At 47.9% G+C, this 21836-nt stretch overlaps 1 protein-coding gene across 6 annotated transcripts in view; it reads left to right on the forward strand.

The window, feature by feature from the left end:
- LOC119969277 (glutamate-rich protein 6-like) overlaps positions 1–21836 on the forward strand; it is a 108118-nt gene that overhangs the window by 26390 nt on the left and 59892 nt on the right. For 5 of the 6 annotated variants that reach the window (XM_038802680.1, XM_038802683.1, XM_038802685.1 and 2 more), the window contains exons 4-6: positions 5247–5314; positions 9500–9532; positions 15141–15212. In XM_038802680.1, coding sequence (XP_038658608.1) covers positions 5247–5314; positions 9500–9532; positions 15141–15212 — 173 coding nt within the window. The remainder of the gene's footprint in view (positions 1–5246; positions 5315–9499; positions 9533–15140; positions 15213–21836) is intronic. The other variant, XM_038802682.1, reaches the window with a different exon arrangement.

Raw genomic sequence — 21836 nt, forward strand, 5'->3', positions numbered from 1 at the left:
AAGCCAAGAAGATTGAGTATCACTTGAGAGGGCACTGGGGAGGATTCGGAATTGCACCATCGGCAACTAGGGACAGTTAGGGTCACCATTGTTCACCATTAAAACACGGGCAGCACAGTAGCACAAGTGAATAGCACTGTGGCTTCACAGCACCAGGGTCCCAGGTTCGATTCCCCGCTGGATCACTGTCTGTGCGGAGTCTGCATGTTCTCCCCATGTCTGCGTGGGTTTCCTCCGGTTGCTCTGGTTTCCTCCCACAGTCCAAAGATGTGCAGTTTAGGTGGATTGGCCATGATAAATTGCCCTTAGTGTCCAAAGTGGTTGGGGTGGAAGTGAGGGCTTGGGTGGATCGGTGCAGACTCGATGGGCTGAGTGGCCTCCTTCTGCTCTATGTTCTATGTTACACGGAGACTTCCGGTGGCGGCCATGAGGGAGCTGGGTCGCACATTTGGTGGCTCCCGCTCGTGATGGACTTTTTGGACCTTTTTCCCCCGACTTTTTTTGGAATTTTGTTGAGAGGCCGGTGGTGGATTAGACTATGAGGTGGAATCCCACCCAGTATATGGAGACACGGTACAGCAGTGGATGTAAGGGAAGGAAGAACGGAATCAAGCAGGCACGTGTAGACTCTGCAGCAAAGGAAAGCATGGCGGATCTGCAGGGTACTGGCTCAGCGGACCAGCTGGTGGAGCTTATTCGGGAGGGCTTTGCCAAGCAAAAAAAGGAATGCCGATCAAAGAGTCGATCACTCGGGTGGAGCAGAGACTGGAAGCCCAAGATCGTGCGGTCCAGAAGGTGGAGGAAACAGTGGCTGAGCACGAGGAACACCTAACTGCGCTGGAGGCGCAGGTGGGGCTGAAGATTGAGCAACAGAAAAGGCTGCAAGACAAGATGGAGGGCCTAGAGAATAGGCCCCGCCAGCAGAACTTGAGGATCGTTGGCCTCCCTGAGGGATGTGAGGGAACGGACACAAGGGCTTATGTGGCGAATATGCTCGAGAAGTTAATGAGCGAGGGTCGTCTTCTAGACCCCTGGAAGTAGACAGAGCGCATAGAACACTTGCGAGGTTGCCGCGGGAAAATGAGCCACCGAGGGCGATGGTGGTATGAATGCACAGATTCCTGGATAAGGAACAGATTTTGCGTTGGGCCAAGCAGACATGGTGCTGTAAGTGGGAGAATAACATTCTATGCATCTACCAAGATCTGGGTGCGGACCTGGCCAAGCGGGTTTCAACCGAGTGAAATCGACCCGTTTCAAGAGGAATGTGAAGTTTGGCCTACTTTATCCAGCTCGTTTATGGGTCACCTATGAAGAGCGGCAATTTTACTTTGAGTCGCCGGATGAAGCAATGGACTTTGTGAAAAACAAAAGTCTAGATAGAGGCTGTAGGGATTCTGCTAAAATTGTTCCTACTTTTGCACTACATGAGAAATGCCTTTTGCAACATCTGTTTGGGGCTGTTGCTAAGTTTTGTGAGTTACCTTTATACTGGTGGGGGAAGGGTGGGTGAATCTTTAATGTTTTTTCTTTGGATGTGCTTTTCGAATAGGTATGTCCGAACGGGGGGAGAGGGAGGGAACAATAGGAGGTGAGATGTCTGGTGCTATGGGGGGCATCACCAAACCAGCTGGGCGGGTTGGTTCATAGAAGTGCAGTGGGGGGTGAGCAGATGTTTTGCTTGTTGAAGGGGGTTGCATTAATTGTGCTGTTAACGGGGGGGGGGGGGGGGGGGGGGGGGGGCGTTGTTCTGCTGACAGGGGAGAGTTGGTTGTTTGGAGATAAATGGGAGGTCGGGGATGGAGGCTACCTGTGGGTGGGCCGGAGGGAGTGCGGGGCATGAGCTGAAGGCTGGCCTCGGAAGGGGGATAGTTGATCTGTGGGGGGTGGAGGGGGAGGGGGGGAGAAGTCTCCCAAGCAGGCTGATCACATGGAACATCAGTGGGCTGAATGGGCCGGTTAAGAGGCTCGTGTGTTCGCAAATTTGAGGGGATTGAAGGCTGGTAATGTTGCAGGAGGCACACCTGAGGGTAATTGAACAGATCAGACTGAGGAAGGGATGGGTTGGGCAGGTATTTTACTTGGGCTGGACTCTAAGACTAGAGGGGTCCTGATCCTGATTAATAAACGAGTGTCTTTTGAGGCGGCGAGAATAGTTGCGGATATGGGGGGTAGATATATCATGGTTAGCAGGAAGCTGGAAAGGTTGCCGGTGGTGCTTGTGAATGTCTACGCACCAAACTGGGATGATGTGGAGTTTGTAAGACAGGTGTTAGGAAAGATCCCGGATCTGGATTCACACAAGCTGATCATGAGGGGAGACTTCAATACGGTCATTGACCCAAGGCTAGACCGGTCAAGTTCAAAGACAGCCAGGGTGCCGGCAATGATGAAGGAACTAAAGAGGTTCATGGAGCAGGTGGGTGGGGCAGACCCATGGAGGTTTGGACGGCCAAGAGCGAAGGAGTTCCCCTTCTCATGTATATAAAGTATACTCCCAGATCGACTTTTTTATTTTGACCAGGGCTTTACTGGCGGGGGTGGTTGACACCGAGTATTCAGCGATTGATGTGTCGGACCATGCCGCACATTGGGTGGACCTACAGATGAGCAAGGAGGGTGGTCAGTGCCCGCAATGGAGTTTGGATGTGGGACTGGTAGCGGATGAGGGGATGTGTGGGCGGGTGAGGGAATCTATCCAGAACTACCTGGAGATTAATGATATGGGAGAGGTCTCAGCAGCAATGGTGTGGAACGAACTGAAGGCAGTGGTCAGAGGGGAGCTGATTTCGTTCAGGCCCATAGGGAGAAGGAAGAGAGGGCAGAGGCGGATAGGTTGGTCAGGGAAATACTTCAGGTAGACAGGAGGTATGCGGAGGCCCCGGAGGTAGGATTACTGAAGGAACGACGGAGGCTACAGGTGGAATTTGGCTTGTTATCTACTGGGAACGCAGTGGAGCAGTTGAGGAAGGCGAGGGGGCGATATATGAGTATGGAGAGAAGGCTAGTAGAATGCTGGCACACCAGTTCAGGTAAAGGGAGGCAGCTAGGGAGATAGGGAGAGTGAAGGACAGAGGAGGGAACACAATCTTGGACCCAGCAGGGGTTAATGGGGTGTTTAAGGAGTTTTACTGCAGGCTATATGAGTCAGAACCCCCAGCGGGAGTGGAAGGAATGAGACAATTTCTGGGAGGGCTGGAATTCCCGAAGGTGGACGAAGGGTTGGTAGAAGGGCTGGGAGCCCCAATAGGGATTGAAGAAACAGCAGATGGACTGGAGGACATGCAGTCAGGCAAGGCCCCGGGACCAGATGGTTACCAGTGGAGTTTTATAAAAAGTTCTCTGAGATGCTGGACCCATTGTTGGTGAGGATGTTTAACGAGGCAAGAGAGTGCGGTGTTCTTCCCCTGACAATGTCACAGGCCTCGATCTTACTGACCCTGAACTATGCAGGTCTTACAGGCCGATCTCCCTGCTGAATGTTGATGTCAAACTGTTAGCGAAAATTTTGTCCTCAAGGATAGAAGACGGTCTGATTGGGATATCAGGCAGTTACACCTGCCTGCGACATGGCACATCTACCCACGGGAATCCACTTGGGAGCTGTGAAGTGCTCACATTACCAACATTGCCAATTCCCTATTAGCGAAAGCCTTCATCTGTACAGCCAGAGGCCAGCAAGGTCAGTGGGAATTGAAGTCACCTGTACCATATTACCATGACCCTGCTTTGTCCTTGGGATGTTCGGTGGGATTTGCAGGCAGAAGCTGAAGTTGCCCCTGGTATGGGTATATGGCATGTCGGTCCCATGGCTGCTGAGCTCCTCACGCTCTCCCCAGCTCCCAGCTGCGCCCCCCACCTATAGTCACCAACTCCCTCAACTACGCCCTGCGTGCCACCCACCCTCCACCCCAGGCTACGGTGCCCTTGGGCTGATTACCCGATCTCAAAGATGGCTATTCACCTCCTCCGATCCCCACAGCAGCCATTGTGAATAGCAATTACAGAGTTGCAGTTTAGCAGAATAGAGCAGGACCTAATGGTGCTTCACGAACATCCAGGTGACCGCTCACTGGGGTGCTGGTTAGATCACGGGAGGCCGATTGATAGAGATCCTTCCCGTTAATGGGATCGAGATTGATTTTTATTAGTGATTATTGGTTTTGTGCCACAGCGGGCCGGTTAGATCTGAAACTGATCGGTGCGTGGTGCTCTTCCCGTTTCGGATTCTCCAGCAATCTAACCAGCCCGCTCGTTTCAAGGCTGGCACAGTGCGGCCATTAGATCGCGCCCCAAATTTATCATCCTTGCTAAATCTCTCCCTCCATGTAAACTCCCAACCCAATTTCATAATCACCTATTGACCTTGTCAGCTCTTGTGGCCTTACTAGTCCCAACATATCAAATATAGAGGAGGTAATTTCTGACCGCTTACCACCCACAGCCCCCTTCCATGCACCAACTCTACCTCCTTCTATACACATCCCTGGAAAATTCACTTTCCAGATCCCAACTGTCTAGCCTTTTGACCCTCTATTTGCTGCAGCATCTCAGCAGCTACTGATTTACTTTATCACACCCTCGTCTCTACCTTTGATGTGCTAGTCCCAATTGAACCATTACGTTCTCTTATTATTATTCGGACACTTTCCCCGGTACAACCCTCATCTCTGCTCTCTTAAGCACAGACATGAAAAGATATGCTCCCCCCCCCAGCTACTAACATCAGCCAATATTGTATACGATTCTCTCCCTTTAGGTGTTGCCTCGCTCTCCTTTCAATTTTGCAGCATGATCCCTCTCCAAAAAAACTAACCCTTGACCTGCAGCTACCGTCCCATTAACAGCCTCCCTTTCCTCTACAATTTCCTTTAATGTTCTGTCACCTCCCAAATTCATTTCCAAATTCCATGTTTCAATCCCTTCAATTAGGCTTTTGCTCCTACCACAGTACTGAAACAGCTCTTATCAAAGTCACAAATTGCATCTTTTGTAACTGTGACAAAGATTTTTCCTCCTCACCCTCTCAACCTATCTGTAACAATTGACATGGGTGACTGCACCATCACTATTATAGTCCAGCTGGGTAGAAGTGCTCCCACCCTGTTGCATTTGTATCTATCTATTGTAAACAGAGGATTATTTGCTTCTCTTCCTGCTCCCGCGCCGTTATCTCTGGTGCCCCCTGAAGATGATACATCAGCCATGATGGAAGATCTGCTAACAATTAATTTCTCCTCTTATAGAACTTCGACCAGTGATTTCTAAAATAGGGGAGGAAGGGGGGGAAGAGCCACAGAAGACTTCTACTGAGGTAGGTTTTGTTACATGTGGTCTGTGATCACATGAGAAAGAGTACAGAAGAGATTCACCAGGATGTTGCCAGGATTGGAGAATTTTAGCCATGAGGAAAGGTTGAATTGGATCCTTTATTTGCATTGGATGTGGGCGTCGCTGGCTGGGCCATCATTTATTGCCCATCCCTGAGGGCATTTAAGAGTCAACCACATTGCTGTAGGTCTGGAGTCACATGTAGACTAGGTAAGGATGGCAGTTTCCTTCCCGAAAGGGCATTAGTGAACCAGATGGGTTTTTATGACAATTGATAGTGGTTTCATGGTCATCATTAGACTTTTAATTCCAGATTTTTTATTGAATTTGAATTCCACCATCTGCCATGGTGGGATTCGAACCCAGGTCCCCAGAACTTATTCCTGGATTGCTAGTCCAGCAATAATATCACTGCCCCACTGCCTCCCCATAGTATAGGAGAAGCCGAGGCAATTGTGGGGAGATTTAATTGAAGCATATGAGGGGACAAAATGGATCTTTCTTAACCACTCTATCTCTATGAGCAGAGAGGACAATAAGCAGTGAGCAGAGTGTTAAAGTGATATGGTTGAAGAGCAATTTATTTTCATCCACAGGGTGATGGGGACCTGGAACCATTGCCTGAAAGGATGGCAGGGGCATAAATACCTGGATATGCACTTTGAAGTGCTGTAACCTATACATTTACTCCTAGTAAGTAGGGTTAGGCTGAATGAGGTTTCCAGCCAGCACAGACACAATGAATTCGTCCTATGCATCATCTTTCTATGGTTCTTTGTTTTTTTAGTTTGTATCTGTTTGTTTTACCTTCCCAATTGTGAGTTCCCGTACACCGTGCTTTAATTCTTATCTCGTAAGTAGGCAAGCAATCCATTTCTAACCAGCCTTTTTCCCCATATGCCATCCAATTCCTTCTCCCTTGACGTCAACAGGGGTAATGGAGGCACCCTTGGCTCAGTGGGTATATCGCAGTCAGAAGATCATGGGTTCAAATCCCAGTCTAGTGACCTGACAACAAAATCTAGGCATCTACATTGAGGGAACGCTGCTCTGTTGGCAGCCCTGTCTGTCCTTTCAGGTGGACATTAAAGAAGATGGAAAAGGGTAGCTCGGTGGTGCAGTGGTTAGCACTGCTGCCGCACGGCACCGACGACTCGCGTTTGATCCCAGCCTCAGGTCATTGTCCGTATAGAGTTTGTGCATTCTCACCGTGTCTGCGTGGGTCTCACCCACACAACTCAAAAAGCATGTTGCTTTTTTTTTTCCTGCATAGGGCAGCAGGGTAGCATGGTGGTTAGCATAAATGCTTCACAGCTCCAGGGTCCCAGGTTCAGTTCCCGGCTGGGTCACTGTCTGTGCGGAGTCTGCACGTCCTCCCCGTGTGTGCGTGGGTTTCCTCCGGGTGCTCCGGTTTCCTCCCACAGTCCAAAGATGTGCGGGTTAGGTGGATTGGCCATGCTAAATTGCCCGTAGTGTCCTAAAAGTAAGGTTAAGGGGGGGTTACGGGTATAGGGTGGATATGTGGGTTTGAGTAGGGTGATCATTGCTCGGCACAACATCGAGGGCCGAAGGGCCTGTTCTGTGCTGTACTGTTCTATATGCAGGTTCGGTGGATTGGCCATGATAAAATTGCCCCTTAGTGTCCAAAGGTTAGGTTAGGTGGGATTACAGGGTTATGGGGATAGGGCAGGGGATTGGGCCTTGGCAGGGTGCTTTATTGGAGGGTTGGTGCAGATTCGATGGCAGAATGGCCTCCTTCAGTACTGTAGGGATTCAATCCTATGAATTAATAAATCTAATAAAGGATTCAGGAGAAATTTCTTTACCAAGTGCGTGGTTAGAATCTGGGATTTGCTACCATAAGTAGTAGTTGAGACTAACAGATAATGGATGTGCTTAAAGTGAAGCTAGATTAGTACATGAGAGGGGAACAGATTATGAGGGATGCGTTGATAGGGTGAGCTGAAGAGAGGTGAGAGGAGGTTCATGTGCCGTATTTACACCTGCACAGACCAGTTGGGCTGAATGGCCTGTTTCTACGTTGTAAAGTCCGCATGAAAAACATGTCTATGAATTACAGTAGCTACTCCCCCCACCCCACCCAACCTCCCAAAGGATTTATAGAGCTTCAGACACTCTGCAAAATCATTTAGAAGGGGTAGAATTTTGTCTTTACTGCCTGAGCATTAAACATTAGCTGGACAATGCAGCAGGCAGGAAATTCGGGTAGGATAGGTTGCACATCCCTACCAATACCCAGCTGATTTTCCTGTCTTGAAAGTGATGGAATGAAACACAGGTAGGTTGTCCAATGGGCAGCTTCCACTCGTCAGACAACAACCCAGGTAAAATGAGAATTTACATCCCCAACTTCTCCCCTGCCATACAGATCAATGTCCTCTAGAATTGAAAGGTTTTTGGTGAAGCTTTTGCCCAGGAATATTGCGAAGGCTTAGTTGTTTTATTTTGACATGAAGGGAAATTAAAATTGGGCAATAAAAGATGGTGATAGCACAGTCTGAGAATGAATAAAAAATAAACTTGCTATGTTCTTTAGGGAAGGTTCGATCTAGGACCTCTATAGACACTATTTAACACTCGTCAGCTCATTAATTAGACTTGGCTCAAGGATGTGTTAAACTTCCAATACTGCTTGTTGATTTACTGCAGAACGGGGAATAGGTTATTGTACTCTGGTCTGTTTAGGACACAATTAGTGTTCTTCTTTAATGGATATCTGTTCTTAGCTACTGATAGCAATGGTTAAATACGTCTGTATCCAAAGGGTATAATCTAACATCCCTGGTTCCAAGGACAAAAATATTGCTTCTCAGGTACAGGGGCAACCCTTGGCTTTTAAAGATAAACATAATTTCCCAATGCTTCTGCAAATAAATGTGTTGGCTAGGGGGATACCTGATACTCTGCTGGTGTTTGTAGTATTTATGAGACATCCAGCCAAGAGTCACAGGAAAGACAATTGTAAGTTTGCTTTATTATTAGGTCTATGAGTTGAATTAATATTATATTGACTGAAGACTACATGGGGTTGATTTACTTTCAGTCTTTTCCACTTGAGAGTAAATTAGGTGAAGGGCACCCAAAGTGGTCTTCTCACGGGTCCAGAACCCACTCCTTCAGGCCAGTTAGGTGAAGGGCACCCAAAGTGGTCTTCTCACGGGTCCAGAACCCACTCCTTCAGGCCAGTTAGGTGAAGGGCATCCAAAGTGGTCTTCTTCTCAAGGGTCCAGAACCCACTCCTTCAGGCCAGTTAGGTGAAGGGCACCCAAAGTGGTCTTCTTCTCAAGGGTCCAGAACCCACTCCTTCAGGCCAGTTTGAATTCAGAACACCATCACTTCTCCAGCATTTCCCTGGTGCAGGAGTGCCACCTTGGAAAGGGGCTTGTCCCAAAGAAGGTGAAGGAAAGTGTACCAGTGCGGCCCACTCAAGAAGTGGGCAACAGCACCAATGACTGCTGGTTGCAGGGCCTTTTAACATGAAGGCCTCCAGCCTTTCTAAGGGAAAAACCTATTTGATGGATGGTGTAAGATGGCCGATGTCTGTCCCTTCTCAGATGCTGTAGTCTGAGGGAGCTACACACAATGTCAAAGGTCCACTTTTATTGGGGCAGGCAGAAAGGTGAGTGATAGTGACCAGTTCCATTCAAAAGTCCCCTATGCCCGAGGAGAACCGCCCCCTCCAAAAGCTTGTGTAGCATAAAGGGAATAGAAAACAGCCACAATGGACCTTCCTTCGTGTTTCCATCTATTTTGCACCTGACAAAATAGGCACAGAAAAGGGGAATTCACCTTCATGTATCTTACCTTCTGTAATTATGTGCAGGTTACTCCAGCAGGATTAAAAATTAGACACCTGACAATAAGACTAGCTCACAATTCCTCTCACTGCAGATCCAGCACCACTGTAACTGGGGTATGGATTTTTGTGGAAGAGGCAGGGATGGGAAGTCAGGAAGCTTGTTTTTGTTTCACTAGTCTAGGCGCTTGCGGCTGGTGCCAGATGTTCTGGAGCAGCAGAGTGCACCAAGTGTCTCTGAAGGCATACATCCACCATGCTGTGAGAGACAAGTTTAATATCATCTAACTTCGAATTCAAATCTTCTTCTCTCTTTCTCTTTCTATTTTGCTGAATGATTGATGATGAAAGTTGGGGAAGAAGACTGAAGATGAATCTGATGATGTAAGCGGATAACATTGTTGATTTATAATTGATTCCTCTTTTATATCATTGCAGTCTTTTTCCAATCCGTTTTTGGCATATTTCCTTCCGAACTCCTTTTTTTCTAAACCAGTTCCAGGTTGTTTAATTTCTGTTTGGGAGACTTTTACAGTCATTCAACTGGGCTTTTGTCTCGGGTTCAGAAAGCGTGAGGCAGGGCACTTCCTGACTTTGTCAACCCATACCATTTTTTTCATAAATTTAGAGTATCAAATTATTTCCTTCCAATTTAGGGGCAATTTAGCGTGGCCAATCCACCACCCTGCACATCTTTGGGCCCGGGGTCAGGGTAGAACCCAGGTCCTCAGTGCCATGAGGCAGCAGTGCTAACCACTGCACCACCATGTCACCCATTGTCAACTCAAACCTGTCACCTTCTCCCATACCCACCATATTACCATCTTTTAGGGGGAACAAGAAGCAGTTTTGGAGCAGTGCTGGTCCTGAGGAGGGCTGATTAGAAAACTTGTCTCAATTCTCTGGGACATCGGCCCAGCTCTCCATATTGTTCTCCTCCCCCTAATCTTCGCCCCTCACCCCCAACTCATTTTCCATGCCCCTTCCAAACCTCCTCAAGCCCCATGCCACCTCAACGCTTTCTCATAACTCCATGTCTCTTCAAACCCTCATGTCCCCTCCATGCTCTCTTTCATAATCCTTGCCCCTTCATAACCTCACACCCTCTCCATTCACCCTCATAAACCTGATCCTCCTCCAGTACCTCTCAAACATAAGTACATAAGAACATAAGAACTAGGAGCAGGAGTAGGCCATCTGGCCCCTTGAGCCTGCTCCGCCATTCAATGAGATCATGGCTGATCTTTTGTGGACTCAGCTCCACTTTCCGGCCCGAACACCATAACCCTTAATCCCTTTATTCTTCAAAAAACTATCTATCTTTACCGTAAAAACATTTAATGAAGGAGCTCGGGGGTCGCATAACATCCCCATGCCTCCTCTGTGACCCAATAATAATAATCTTTATTATTGTTACAAACAGGCTTACATTAACACTGCAATGAAGTTACTGTGAAAATCCCCTAGTTGCCAAATTCCAGCGCCTGTTTTGCTGCACAGAGGGAGAATTCAGAATGTCCAATTCACCTAACAAGCACATCTTTCGGGACTTGTGGGAGGAAATCGTAGAACCCGGAGAAAACCCACGCAGACACGGGGAGAACGTGTAGACTCCACACAGACAGTGGCCCAAGCGGGAATCGAACTTGGGATCCTGGCACTGTGAAGCAACAGTGATAACCACTGTGCTACCGTGCCCTATGTGTCTTCCATAGCCACTCACCCAGTATTCACTATGTAGAGACATCAAGAGCCATGTAATAGCAACAGGAAGCCTATGAAATTGACTTTTAGAAAAAAATTAAACCCCTAACATTCTAATAAAACTGTCTATCAAACAACAACCACTCATACTGCACAGAAAACAAACAAACTCCAGTCTCATTGAAACAAAACTTAAATCCCTCAAGTGCCCATTAAAACAAACAAACATCCAATCATAAATCCTATCAAAGGCAAGTAATCCTATTATAACCTCTTAAAAATGTCAATCATAACATGCTCTCAGCCCCCTGAACAACTGTTTAGGCAGCCACCTACTAAGCTAAGTACTCCACTAGCTTTTGATATCCATCACCTGTCAAAACAAACAATCACTTCTCCAGACAATAGAGCCAATGGAGAAACTGAACTGGACTAGCCAGATAAGCACTATGGCTACAACAACTGGTCAGAGGCAAGGAACTTTGTGATGAATAATTCGCCACCTAACTCCACAAAGCCTGTCTACCATCTAAAAAGCAGAGATCATGAGTGTGATGGAATACTCTCCACTTGTCTGGATGCGTGGGGCTCCAACAACACACAAGAAGCTTGACCACCTTCCAGGACAAAGCTGTCATCTTGATTGGCACCCCTTCCACAAATATTCACTCCCTCCACCACTGATGCACAGTAGCTGCAGTGTGTGCCATTTGCAAGATACATGCAGGAACTCTCGAAGGCTCCTTTGGCAGCTCCCTCCAAACCCATGGCAACCACCATCTAGAAGGTAAAAGGCAGCAGATATATAGGAACATCACCACCTACAAGTTCCCCTCCGAGTCATTCATCATCCTGACTTGGAAATATATTGCTGTTCCTGCATTGTCGCTGGGTCAAAATCCTGGAACTTGCTCCCTGGTAGCACCGTGGTGTGCCGAGACCAAATGGATTGCAGTGGTTCAAGACGGCAGCTCACCACCTTCTCAAAGGCAATTGGGATGGGCAATAAATGGTGGCCTAGCCAACAGTGAAATTATTTTTTTCTATTTCAGTGCAAAAGGCTTGTCAGTAGAGGAAATGGAGCAGGTGGCTGTTTTTTTCCCTCTCAAGTTTATGCAGCAGGCCAATGTTTTTCTAAGTTAAAGCAGTTAGGACATTTAAATCACTATTCAAATTAAGACAGGATTTCCAAACACTGTTTTCTACAGCTTTGAATGAATATTAATGCTTTTCCCAAAGGGGAAAATACTATAATGCATCTCAGTCAATGAGCAATGCTGCACAATGTAACGGTAAACTTGCCTTTTCAGGACAAAACCCCATGATCAATTCCACGTTATTCTCTGACCAGAGGTCTCTCAAACCCCCCTCCCCCACTCTCCGCCATCATCATAACTCCGGGCCCTGCCCACTGAACCTGGCCCGCCCCGTTCCTTTGTTGCCATCAAACCCCTCCCGTCACCCCTCAGAATCCCCCCATCAACTTGCTCTTGAAAACACCTCTCCCAGTATCGATCCCTTCCCCCAACTTTTCACACCTTCCAAGCCCATCCATCGAAACCTGTTCGACCAGGCTCCAATTACTCCCCCCCCCCCCCCCCCCCCCCCCACACCCATTCATTAGCCAACCTACGCTTACTAGTGTGGAGGCCCCTGCCCAGCCCCCCTCCCCCCAATCTCTTCCCCCATGCCCAGTCCCTACAAAAACAGCCATCAAATACACAAACCCGGTGCAAAACACCGTGGCCCAGAAAATGCCGTCATCCCAAGATTTTACTCCCATACCACTGAGATCCCCACCGACCAACTCTCAAAAAAGAAAACCCCAACTCCAACCATTTCCATACAAGCAACTTACCATCCTTAAACCACTAACAAGAAATGAAACTATACACAACATTTCACTCCCCTACCCTAAATCCAAACACCAGTCTCATTTCTTATTTTAACCCCAGTCCTTCAGCCTTCGCGAAAGCCTCAGCTACCTCCACCATCTCAAAGTAAACGTCCTTTGAGTTGTAGGTCACCCTCAACTTTGCCAGTTAAACCACTCTGAACCTCATACCATGGCTGTAGAGTGCCACCTTCACCCGCCTGAAGACCACCCGCGTTCTTGCCAGCTCCACGGTTAAGTCCTGGCATATACATATACCAACTCATGCCCACTGCAGCTCACGCCTCATTTCACCCAACTCAGGACCTTCTCTTTAGCACAGTGGTTAGTACTGTGTTTCACAGTGCTAGGGACCTGGGTTCAATTCCTAGCTTGGGTTACTGTCTGTGTGGACTCTGCCGGAATGTGGTGACTGGAGAATTTTCACAGTAACTTCATTGCAGTGTAATGTAAGCCTAATTGTGACAATAAAGATTATTTGTTTGTTATTATCTATCATTTAACCTGGTACTTGTGAAAGCAGATTATTACTGCTCTTGGTGGCTCATTCGTCTTTGGTTTGGGCCTCAGTAACAGATGAGCCCTATGCAGTTCAACCCCTCGGGCAAGCCCACAATTCTTTAGTTCTGCCGCCTCGACCTGTTCTCCAGGTCATCCACATTGGCTCTCAGTCCATTGTTGGTCTCCACCACCCTCCGCAGCGCCTCTCCCATCGAGGTGAACTGGTCACTATGCTGTGACAGAGCCTCCTCCGCCCCCTCCAACTTCTCTCCTTGCTCCCGTACCTCAGCCAGTGTATTCAACACCCGCCGCATTCACCAGGGCTATCTCCTCCTCCACCAATACCTTAATCACTGCCATCATTTCCTTCCTCGTCACCTCCATGTGCTTAGCAAACTGCTATTCAAACTCCCCGGCCATCACCTTGGTCATCTTCTCTACTGCGAAGGGCACAGCCTCATCCAGTGACCCAGCCTCCACCATCTTTCCTGCTGCCAAGCTGACCCATTTGCTCTACGGCGAACATGCACATCCTTCTTCCAGACAGATTTTTTTCTGGTTCTTCCAACATCCCCCTCCTTCCTCATGTCTTCCTGCACCTGTTCATCCAAAACCTGCCCCTGGGACCGAGCGGTAAATTCTAAAAAACCGAGCCTCAAGCAGGAGCAACCAAACGTATGACTTCCACCTTCATGCCGCGACCGGAAGTCTCATAAGGAGCAGGTCTGCGGGCTGCCATGCTTGTGTGTTGACTGGGAGTGAGTGGTGAGGAAGCACTTAAAAGTAGATTCCCCTTGTCAGCGGCGTGCTGCTGATGCACACGTCGGCTGAATCAGACGGCGAAGGAGTCAATAATGTCAAGAATCACGTGGGGGCTCTATTTTGCCACTATGTGCTGTTGAATACACGCCGCGATCTCACCAACGAGGCCATCGCGAAACACCCTGTCAAATCCGTCGCTGGACACCCTGTCAAAAGTGCCCAAAACCGGACTTTTAAATTTTTCTGTTGAGTCGTGCCCATTATGTCTCTTGTTGAATTTTATTAATCTGCTTCATGCATGGTTTTCGCCTCTCTGACCTCCTACCTGACCATGCGTGCGACAATGTCTCAACTTCCTGATGTTTGGATGTCCACATTTCTCAAGGTCCACAGTTCAGCCCTGTACAACGAGATGCTCCAAAATACAGTTTTGATTATTCTTTTCTAGATCTCTCTCCATTCTTGTGTTGAGCAATTCTTTATGCCTTGGTGACTGCATTTTTTGCAATTGCTATTCTCACTCTGATTTATTTACGGAGGTAACCATCGTCCGACAATTGCTTCTCAGGTACTTAAATTGTGCTATCTGTTGCAGCTATTGACCTTTGACCTCTGGCTATTAATTCTTCTTATCTTCAGAATTTGTGTCTTCTTTAAATTCATTTTCATTCTGTGGATTGAAGTTTACATCCTAAAGAAAACAGTATAATTGTTGAGCAATGCAGCAGAACACCTACTGGGAGAATTGGGCAGTATACCAAATGTAAAAGATTTTCTCTTGCAAAGTGTGTGAAATTGTGGGCCAACGTGATTGCTTTGACAGCTTCGATTTGAGAGGACTGTGATAGGGCGGGTGTGGAAGCGAGATGGGTGGGAATTGGAGAGGCTGGTTATTAAGAGGCCAAGAGCTATGAAGAGACAATTACGATCCATTTTTGATGCACAAATGATGAAATGGAAGTAAAAGAGCAATGCATGGAATGCTTTTAAACTAAGGATCAAGAATTTTGTGTATATATATATATATAATATATTATATTATATATATATATATATAGTTAGATAGATATAGAGATTACACTTGGTCTCACTTTCTGTTTTCAATTTTTTCTACTGAATGATGAAATATAGCAAAGTAAATCAATAATTGACGAGAGTGACTTTGAAGACATTGTGATTGAATCGTCGTCTGAAGTCGAAGAAGTAAGCAGATTTTATTGTTGATTTATATTCAACACCTCCTTTATGTCGTTGTAGTCTTTTTTCTTTCCAATCTGTTTTGGTTTATTTCCTCAGAACTCCTTTTTTCTAACCAGTCCCAGGTTGTTTAATTTCTTTTTGAGAGACATTTTACAGTCATTGGGCTGGGTTTCCGTCTCAGGTTCAGCAAGCGTGAGGTGGGGCAGTTCGTGACTTTGTATTTTTAAAAATATTTTTATTAAGGCATTTGTATAAACAGTAAATACAAACAAAAACAATAACACGAATAATCAGGAACATCATAATAAATAACTAACTAATCAACCCCCCAAACCACCTTGCCATTCCCCTTTTCCTGTCCTGCCTTCCCCATTACCTCCCACCCCTTCTTCCTCCACCTGCTGGCACCTCAATCCTCCTTGATTCCACCTCCAGGCAAACCCATCGACCGATCCTCTCAAGACGACAGAAACTCCGCCAGGTCGCTCACTCACACCTCCAGTTTTGGTGGCTCCGGGTCCCTTCACCTAATCAAAATCCGTCTTCGGACAGCAGGGAGGCAAAGCCCAGCACATTGACCTCTCTCGCCCCCTGGACACCTGGGTCTTCAGACACACCGAATATCGCCACTTCTGGCCTCGGGACCACCTTCACCTCTGCCAGAATTCCTTCAGTTTCGGACATGTCCAGAACATGTGAGCATGGCAACAGGCCTGCCCGAGCACCCTGCACACCCATCCTCTGCCCCCTCTAAAAACCTACTCATTCTGGCCATTGTCATGTGCGCCCTATGAACTACCTTGAACTAGATAAGGCTGAGCCTCGCACACGACAAGGATGCGTTAACCCTCCTCAGAGTCCCCTCCCACAACCCAGCCTCCATTTTCTCTCCCAGTTCCTCCCCCCATTTCCCTTTCCCATCTCCTATCAGGGCTCCCTCCAGTATATTAGCTCCTTATAAATCACAGACACCTTATTCTCACCCACTCCTTCCCTCGAAAGCACCTTATGCTGTAATCCAAAGACAGCAAACCGGGAAAGGATGGCACCTGCTTCCCCACAAAGTCTCGAACTTGTCGGTATCTAAACCAGTTCCCGTTGGGCAGCTCATATTCCTCTACCAGGTCCTCTATGCACGCAAAGCTGGCCCCCACAAACAGGTCCCCAAACTGCTCGATCCCTGTCCATCGCCATCCGACAAACCTAGAATCCAGCACCCCCCACCCCCGTGCAAACCTGTGATTGTCGCAAATCGGTGCCCACATCGAGGCATCTTCCAACCTCAGATGCTGCTGCCACTGCCCCCCATACCATCAGGGCTGCCACCACCACTGGGCTTGTGGAGAATCTAGCCAGTGCACTTGGCAGAGGTGATGTCAACAATGCCCCTAAACCTGTTCCACTGCACAAGGCCGCCTCCATCTGCCCCCACATCGACCCCTCCCCCACTACCTACTTCCTAACCATGGCTATATTAACTGCCCAATAATAATTAATTAGTTTGGCTAGGCCAGCCTGTACCCCCACCCCTCGCCCCCAACAGCACCTTCTTCACCTGACGGGTTTTCCCCGCCCATACAAACCCAAAATCGAAGCGTGACTTTCTAAAAAAGTGATTTTAGGGTGCAGATTAGGAGGTTCTGAGAGACAAACAAGAGCCTCGGCAGCACCGTCATTTTTACTATTGTCACGTGAGTGTCCCTTTAAGAAAGGTTTGGTCTCACCACATGACCTGTAGAACGGATTCAATGATACCACTTGTGGGTGGAGCTGGGCTGTGGCTGTCAAGTGAGAGGAGGTTTAGTGTTTGGGTTTCAGTTTTGGTTTGTTGCTTTGGACTGCAGAAGAGAAGCAGTTTTTTCCCTGTTTCCATTTTAAAGCTGTTCTCGGAAACTGAAAGCACATTGGGTGTGGCAAACTGCCTCGGTAACTTTAAAGATAGAGTTGCTTTCCGGAAGGAGTTTTGAATTTTCCTGTTTGGAGGCTGGATCTCAGGGAATGGACCAGTTCCATTCAAGTGAGATTACAGTGTGCTGGGCCATGCCCTTGAAAGGGGTTTTGGTTTTATTGGATTTTGTATTGAATTGGAACAGCTAAGGGGGATTCATTAAGAGTTATATACACAGATTACTGTAGCTGTTGTGTGTTTTATATATGTTAACTACATTCTTATAAGAAACTTGGTTTTGATAAAAGCGGCGAGGAAGTCTGTGAATCACACCTGAAGTGAAGACTCTTGTGCTCATCCTTGCCAAATTCAACATAAATTTACAGGTCAGGTGAACTTCATAATACACTTTGGAGTTTCTAAGCCCTGGCCCATAACACTGTCTGCACCCACCTCGCCAGCGACAGTGGCCACACATCTGGCCTCTTAAAATCCCCCTTCATCTGTTCCACCAGCTGAGCCAGGTTCAGCTTATGCAGCTGCGCCCATCCCCGCGCCACTTGGATGCCCAAATACCTGAAGCTCGCCCCTATCACCTTGAATGGCAACTCACCCAACCTCCTCTCCTGCCCCCTGGCCTTGATCGGGAACAACTCACTCTTCCTCAAATTTATCCTGTATCTGGAAAACCGGCCAAACCCATCCAGGATACGCTTGATTCCCCCAATTGCTCTCGTGGATCCAAAATATACAGCAGCAGGCCGTCTTCATACAGCAAGACACTGTGCTCAACACCCCCCCCCCCCCACCCCACAATCCGACACTGTGCTCAACGCTCCTCCCCCCCCCCAATCCCTTTCCAACTCCTCGACACTCTAAGCGCCATTGCCAGTGGGGTAATTGCCAAGGCAAAAAGCAACAGGGAGTGTTGTCCCATGGTGTAACCAGAGTGCCCCGAGCTCACCCGAATTGTCCGCACGCTCATTACCAGTGCCTTATACAACAACCGGACCCAGTCCACAAACCGCTGCCTGAACTCGAACAATCCTAACACTTCCCACAAATATTCAATCTCCACCCGATCGAAAGCCTTCTCTGCGTCCATTGCCACTGCCACCTCTACATCCTGTCCCTCCGTGGCATCATTATCACATTTAATAATCTCCTAACATTCGCCGACAATTGCCTCCCCTTTACAAACCCTGTCTGGTCTCCCCTATCATCCCCTGACACACAGTCATCGATACGCGAGGCCTAATAGCGATATCGAACGGTAGGACCAACACTGCCGCGGATCTTTATCTTTCTTCAGTATTAGGGATATGGGCTCCTGCAATAATGTAGGGGGGTGTTCCCCATTTTCTCTCACCTCATTATGTGCCATCACCAGCAGAGGCCCCAGATCCCCCCAACATTTTATAAAATTCCACAGTTCCTGACTTTACTCACCGAAACCTCTCATCTCCTTCCCATTTCTACCATATTTGTATCCCCTAAGGATATTTGGGGTGGGGGTGGGGTGGCTAGGTTCAGATCTGCCACTTCCCCAGGCAGTCTCGGAGAAATGTGCGTCGCAAGCGGGCTGCTTAGAAGGCCTGCCTCAGTTCTGGAACATCACTCAGCTCTCCAGAGTCATATACCCCTTAATCCTCACCCCCACTCATTTCCCATGTCCTCGCTATGGTCTCCCATAGCTCATACCTTCTTTTCATCATGACCGCCATACTCTATTACTCCTCACACACTCTCCATTCACCCTAAAAACCCCTACGCCAACTCTATGTACCCCTCATACCCCATGTCCCCTCCATGCACACCCATGTGTCCTCAACACCACTGTACCAGTATTCACTATACAGACCTTAGAGCCATTCATAACAATGGGAAATCTTTCAAATGGATTTTTAGAAAAATGTAACCACCCACAATCTAATAAAACATCTATCAGCAGCCTTGCACGTGGGTGTCTCCAAATAAATAGAATAACTTGTGTCATTCATTTCTGAATTTAAATATCCTATCAACTGGTTTAGCTCACTTGGCTAAATCGCTGGCTTTTAAAGCAAACCAAGGCAGGCCAGCAGCACGGTTCGATTTCCGTACCAGCCTCCCCGGACAGGCGCCGGAATGTGGCGACTAGGGGCTTTTCACAGTAACTTCATCGAAGCCTACTCGTGACAATAAGTGATTTTCATTTCATTTTTCATTTCATTTCATTTTTAACTAAAATAAAAGCAAAATACCGCAGATGCTGGAAATCTGACATAAAAGTAGAAAATGCTGGATGAACTCAGCAGGTCTGGCAGCATCTGTGGAGAGAGAAACAGTGTTAATGTTTCGAGGCTGAACAACTTTGTTCACCTCTTAACCCATTCTGCTATTTATCGTTTATGTTCGTCCTTAATGTTACGATTAACACCCCTTTGTCTTGTGCCCATGACAGCTTTGTCGGGGACTTCCGGTGGCAGTATGTTGTGAATGGTCGCACACAGGGCAGCTCCTGCTTGAAGGCATAGAAAAGAGCTCTTTTTACCTGAAATTGGGTGTAACTTCAACGGAAAAGTGTTACTGAAGATCGGAGGAGGAGTTCCCCCTGGGAGTGGTATGTCTGCTGTTATCAAACCCAGCAGAAGAAGGTGAAGGACTTAGCCAAGGAGTTGGAAGGGACCTATGGCGAAGTGGAAGGATGGCGGAGGGGAAAGAGCCAGTGCAAGTAGCAAAGCCTCAGATGGAACAGTTGATGAACATCATCAAGGAAGAGTTCCGCCAGCAGAGGAAGGAGATGCAGGAGGATTGCTCAAAGGCCATCGAAGGGGCTGTGGCAACCCTGAAGGGCTCGATGGAGAGGATGGGAAAATGCTTGGAGACACAGGGGTCACAGATCAGAGTGATTGAGAGCGTGATGTCGGACCAGAGCGATCGGATGGTGGCATTGGAGTTGGAGGTGGGGCTCTTGGGAGACCTTTGCAAGATGTTGAGAGCAAAGGTGGAGCAGCAGGAAAAGGCAGAATCTGCAGATAGTTGGCCTGCCTGGGCTAGTGGAAGGTGTGAGTGCCACGGGGTACGCTTCGAGGATGCTGGCGGGGCTGGTGGCAGAGGGGGTGCTGGACAAGGCTCCTGAGGTGGGCAGAGAACACACGTTTCTCAGGCAGAAGCCTAGAGCGGGGGAGCCGCCGCGGCCAGTGATCGTGAGGCTCCACACGTTCGTGGACAAGGAGAAGATTCTGCAGTGGGGCCAGGGAGAAGTGCAACTGCGAATGGAAGGGGTACAAGGTCCGAAAATATCAGGGCATTGGAGCTGAGCTCGCAAAATGGAGTGCAGGATTCAAGACGGCAAAGGCAGTGCAGTATCGACAGCGGATCAGACTTACCCGACGAACCTATGGGTGACTAATGAAGGCCAGGAATATAATACCCCAGAAGCTGCCAATGATTTTACCAAGGAGCATTAACTGGGGGAGAACTGAACAATTTTGGGCGATGGAGGTGCTGACTCTTTGAAGTAACTGAAAATACGGGTAGAGTGGGGGTTGGAGGGAGGGGTGTTTTGTTTTTGTTTCCTTTGATGTGGAGGGTTTTTTCTTTTTACCGTCGGGCCAACAAAGGGTAATGGCAGGTAGAGGATTTTGTGATAAAGTGCGGGATGTGATTAAAGATTGTGTAGAATTGAACCAAAATGGGGAGGTGTCCATTCCCTCGCTACCTGAATCCCCAAATACCTAAACCTATGATAAAAGCAAATTACTGCGAAAGCTGGAATCTGAAACCAAAGAGAAAATGCTGGAAAATCTCAGCAAGTCTGGCAGCATCTGTCAAAAGGTCAAAACGTGAGATTTTCCAGCATTTCCTCTTAGGTACCTAAACCTATTACTCGCTACCATAAATGGCATCCCACCTAAATTAGCCCGCTGTGCTGTTCATTCACCTTCCTTGCTTTTCCCTACCTTCAGCTTGTAGCCCGAGAGCCCTCCAAACCTCCCCAGCAGGTCCATAATCCTTCCCATACTCTCCAACGGATCCAAAACATACAAGAGATCATCGGCATAGAGCGACACCCGATGCTCCCTCTGTCCCCTCATTATCCCGCCGACCCCTGAAAGCCATCGCCAATGGCTCAAAGGCCAGCCGGCACCCTTGCCTCATACCCCTGTGTAAGTCAAAGCTTTGTGAGCTCATATCATTTGTCCTCACCCTCGCTCTTGGCGCCACATACAGCAACCGCACCCATGCCACAAATCTTGGCCCAAACCCAAACCTTCCCAAAGCCTCAAACAAGTACTGCCACTCCACCCGATCAAATGCCTACTCCGCGTCCATGGACACTACCACCTCTGGTACCAGAGCCCTCAATGTATTCATCACCACATTCAACAGCTGTGTTACATTACTCGCAAGCTGCCTGCCCTTCACGAAGCCTGTTTGACCTTCTGCCACCACCTCCGGGACACAGTCCTCCATCCTCCACGCCAACAACTTAGCCAATACTTTCACATCCGTGTTCAATAGTGATATGGGCCTATACGACCCACATTCCACCGGGTCCTTCCCCTTTTTCGGGATTAGTGTGATTACTGCCTGCATCATCGATTCCAGCAACTCCCTCTTCTCCAGTGCTTCTTTTTTTTTCTTTTTTCTTTTTTTTAAAATAATTTTTATTGGAATGTTTTGAAAAATATATATCAACAAAACAATAATAGCAATAAACACCCCCCCCCCCCCCCCCCCCCCGGCACCCGTAA

The sequence above is a fragment of the Scyliorhinus canicula genome, chromosome 7, assembly GCF_902713615.1.
Source record: "Scyliorhinus canicula chromosome 7, sScyCan1.1, whole genome shotgun sequence".
NCBI classification, from domain to species: domain Eukaryota; kingdom Metazoa; phylum Chordata; class Chondrichthyes; order Carcharhiniformes; family Scyliorhinidae; genus Scyliorhinus; species Scyliorhinus canicula.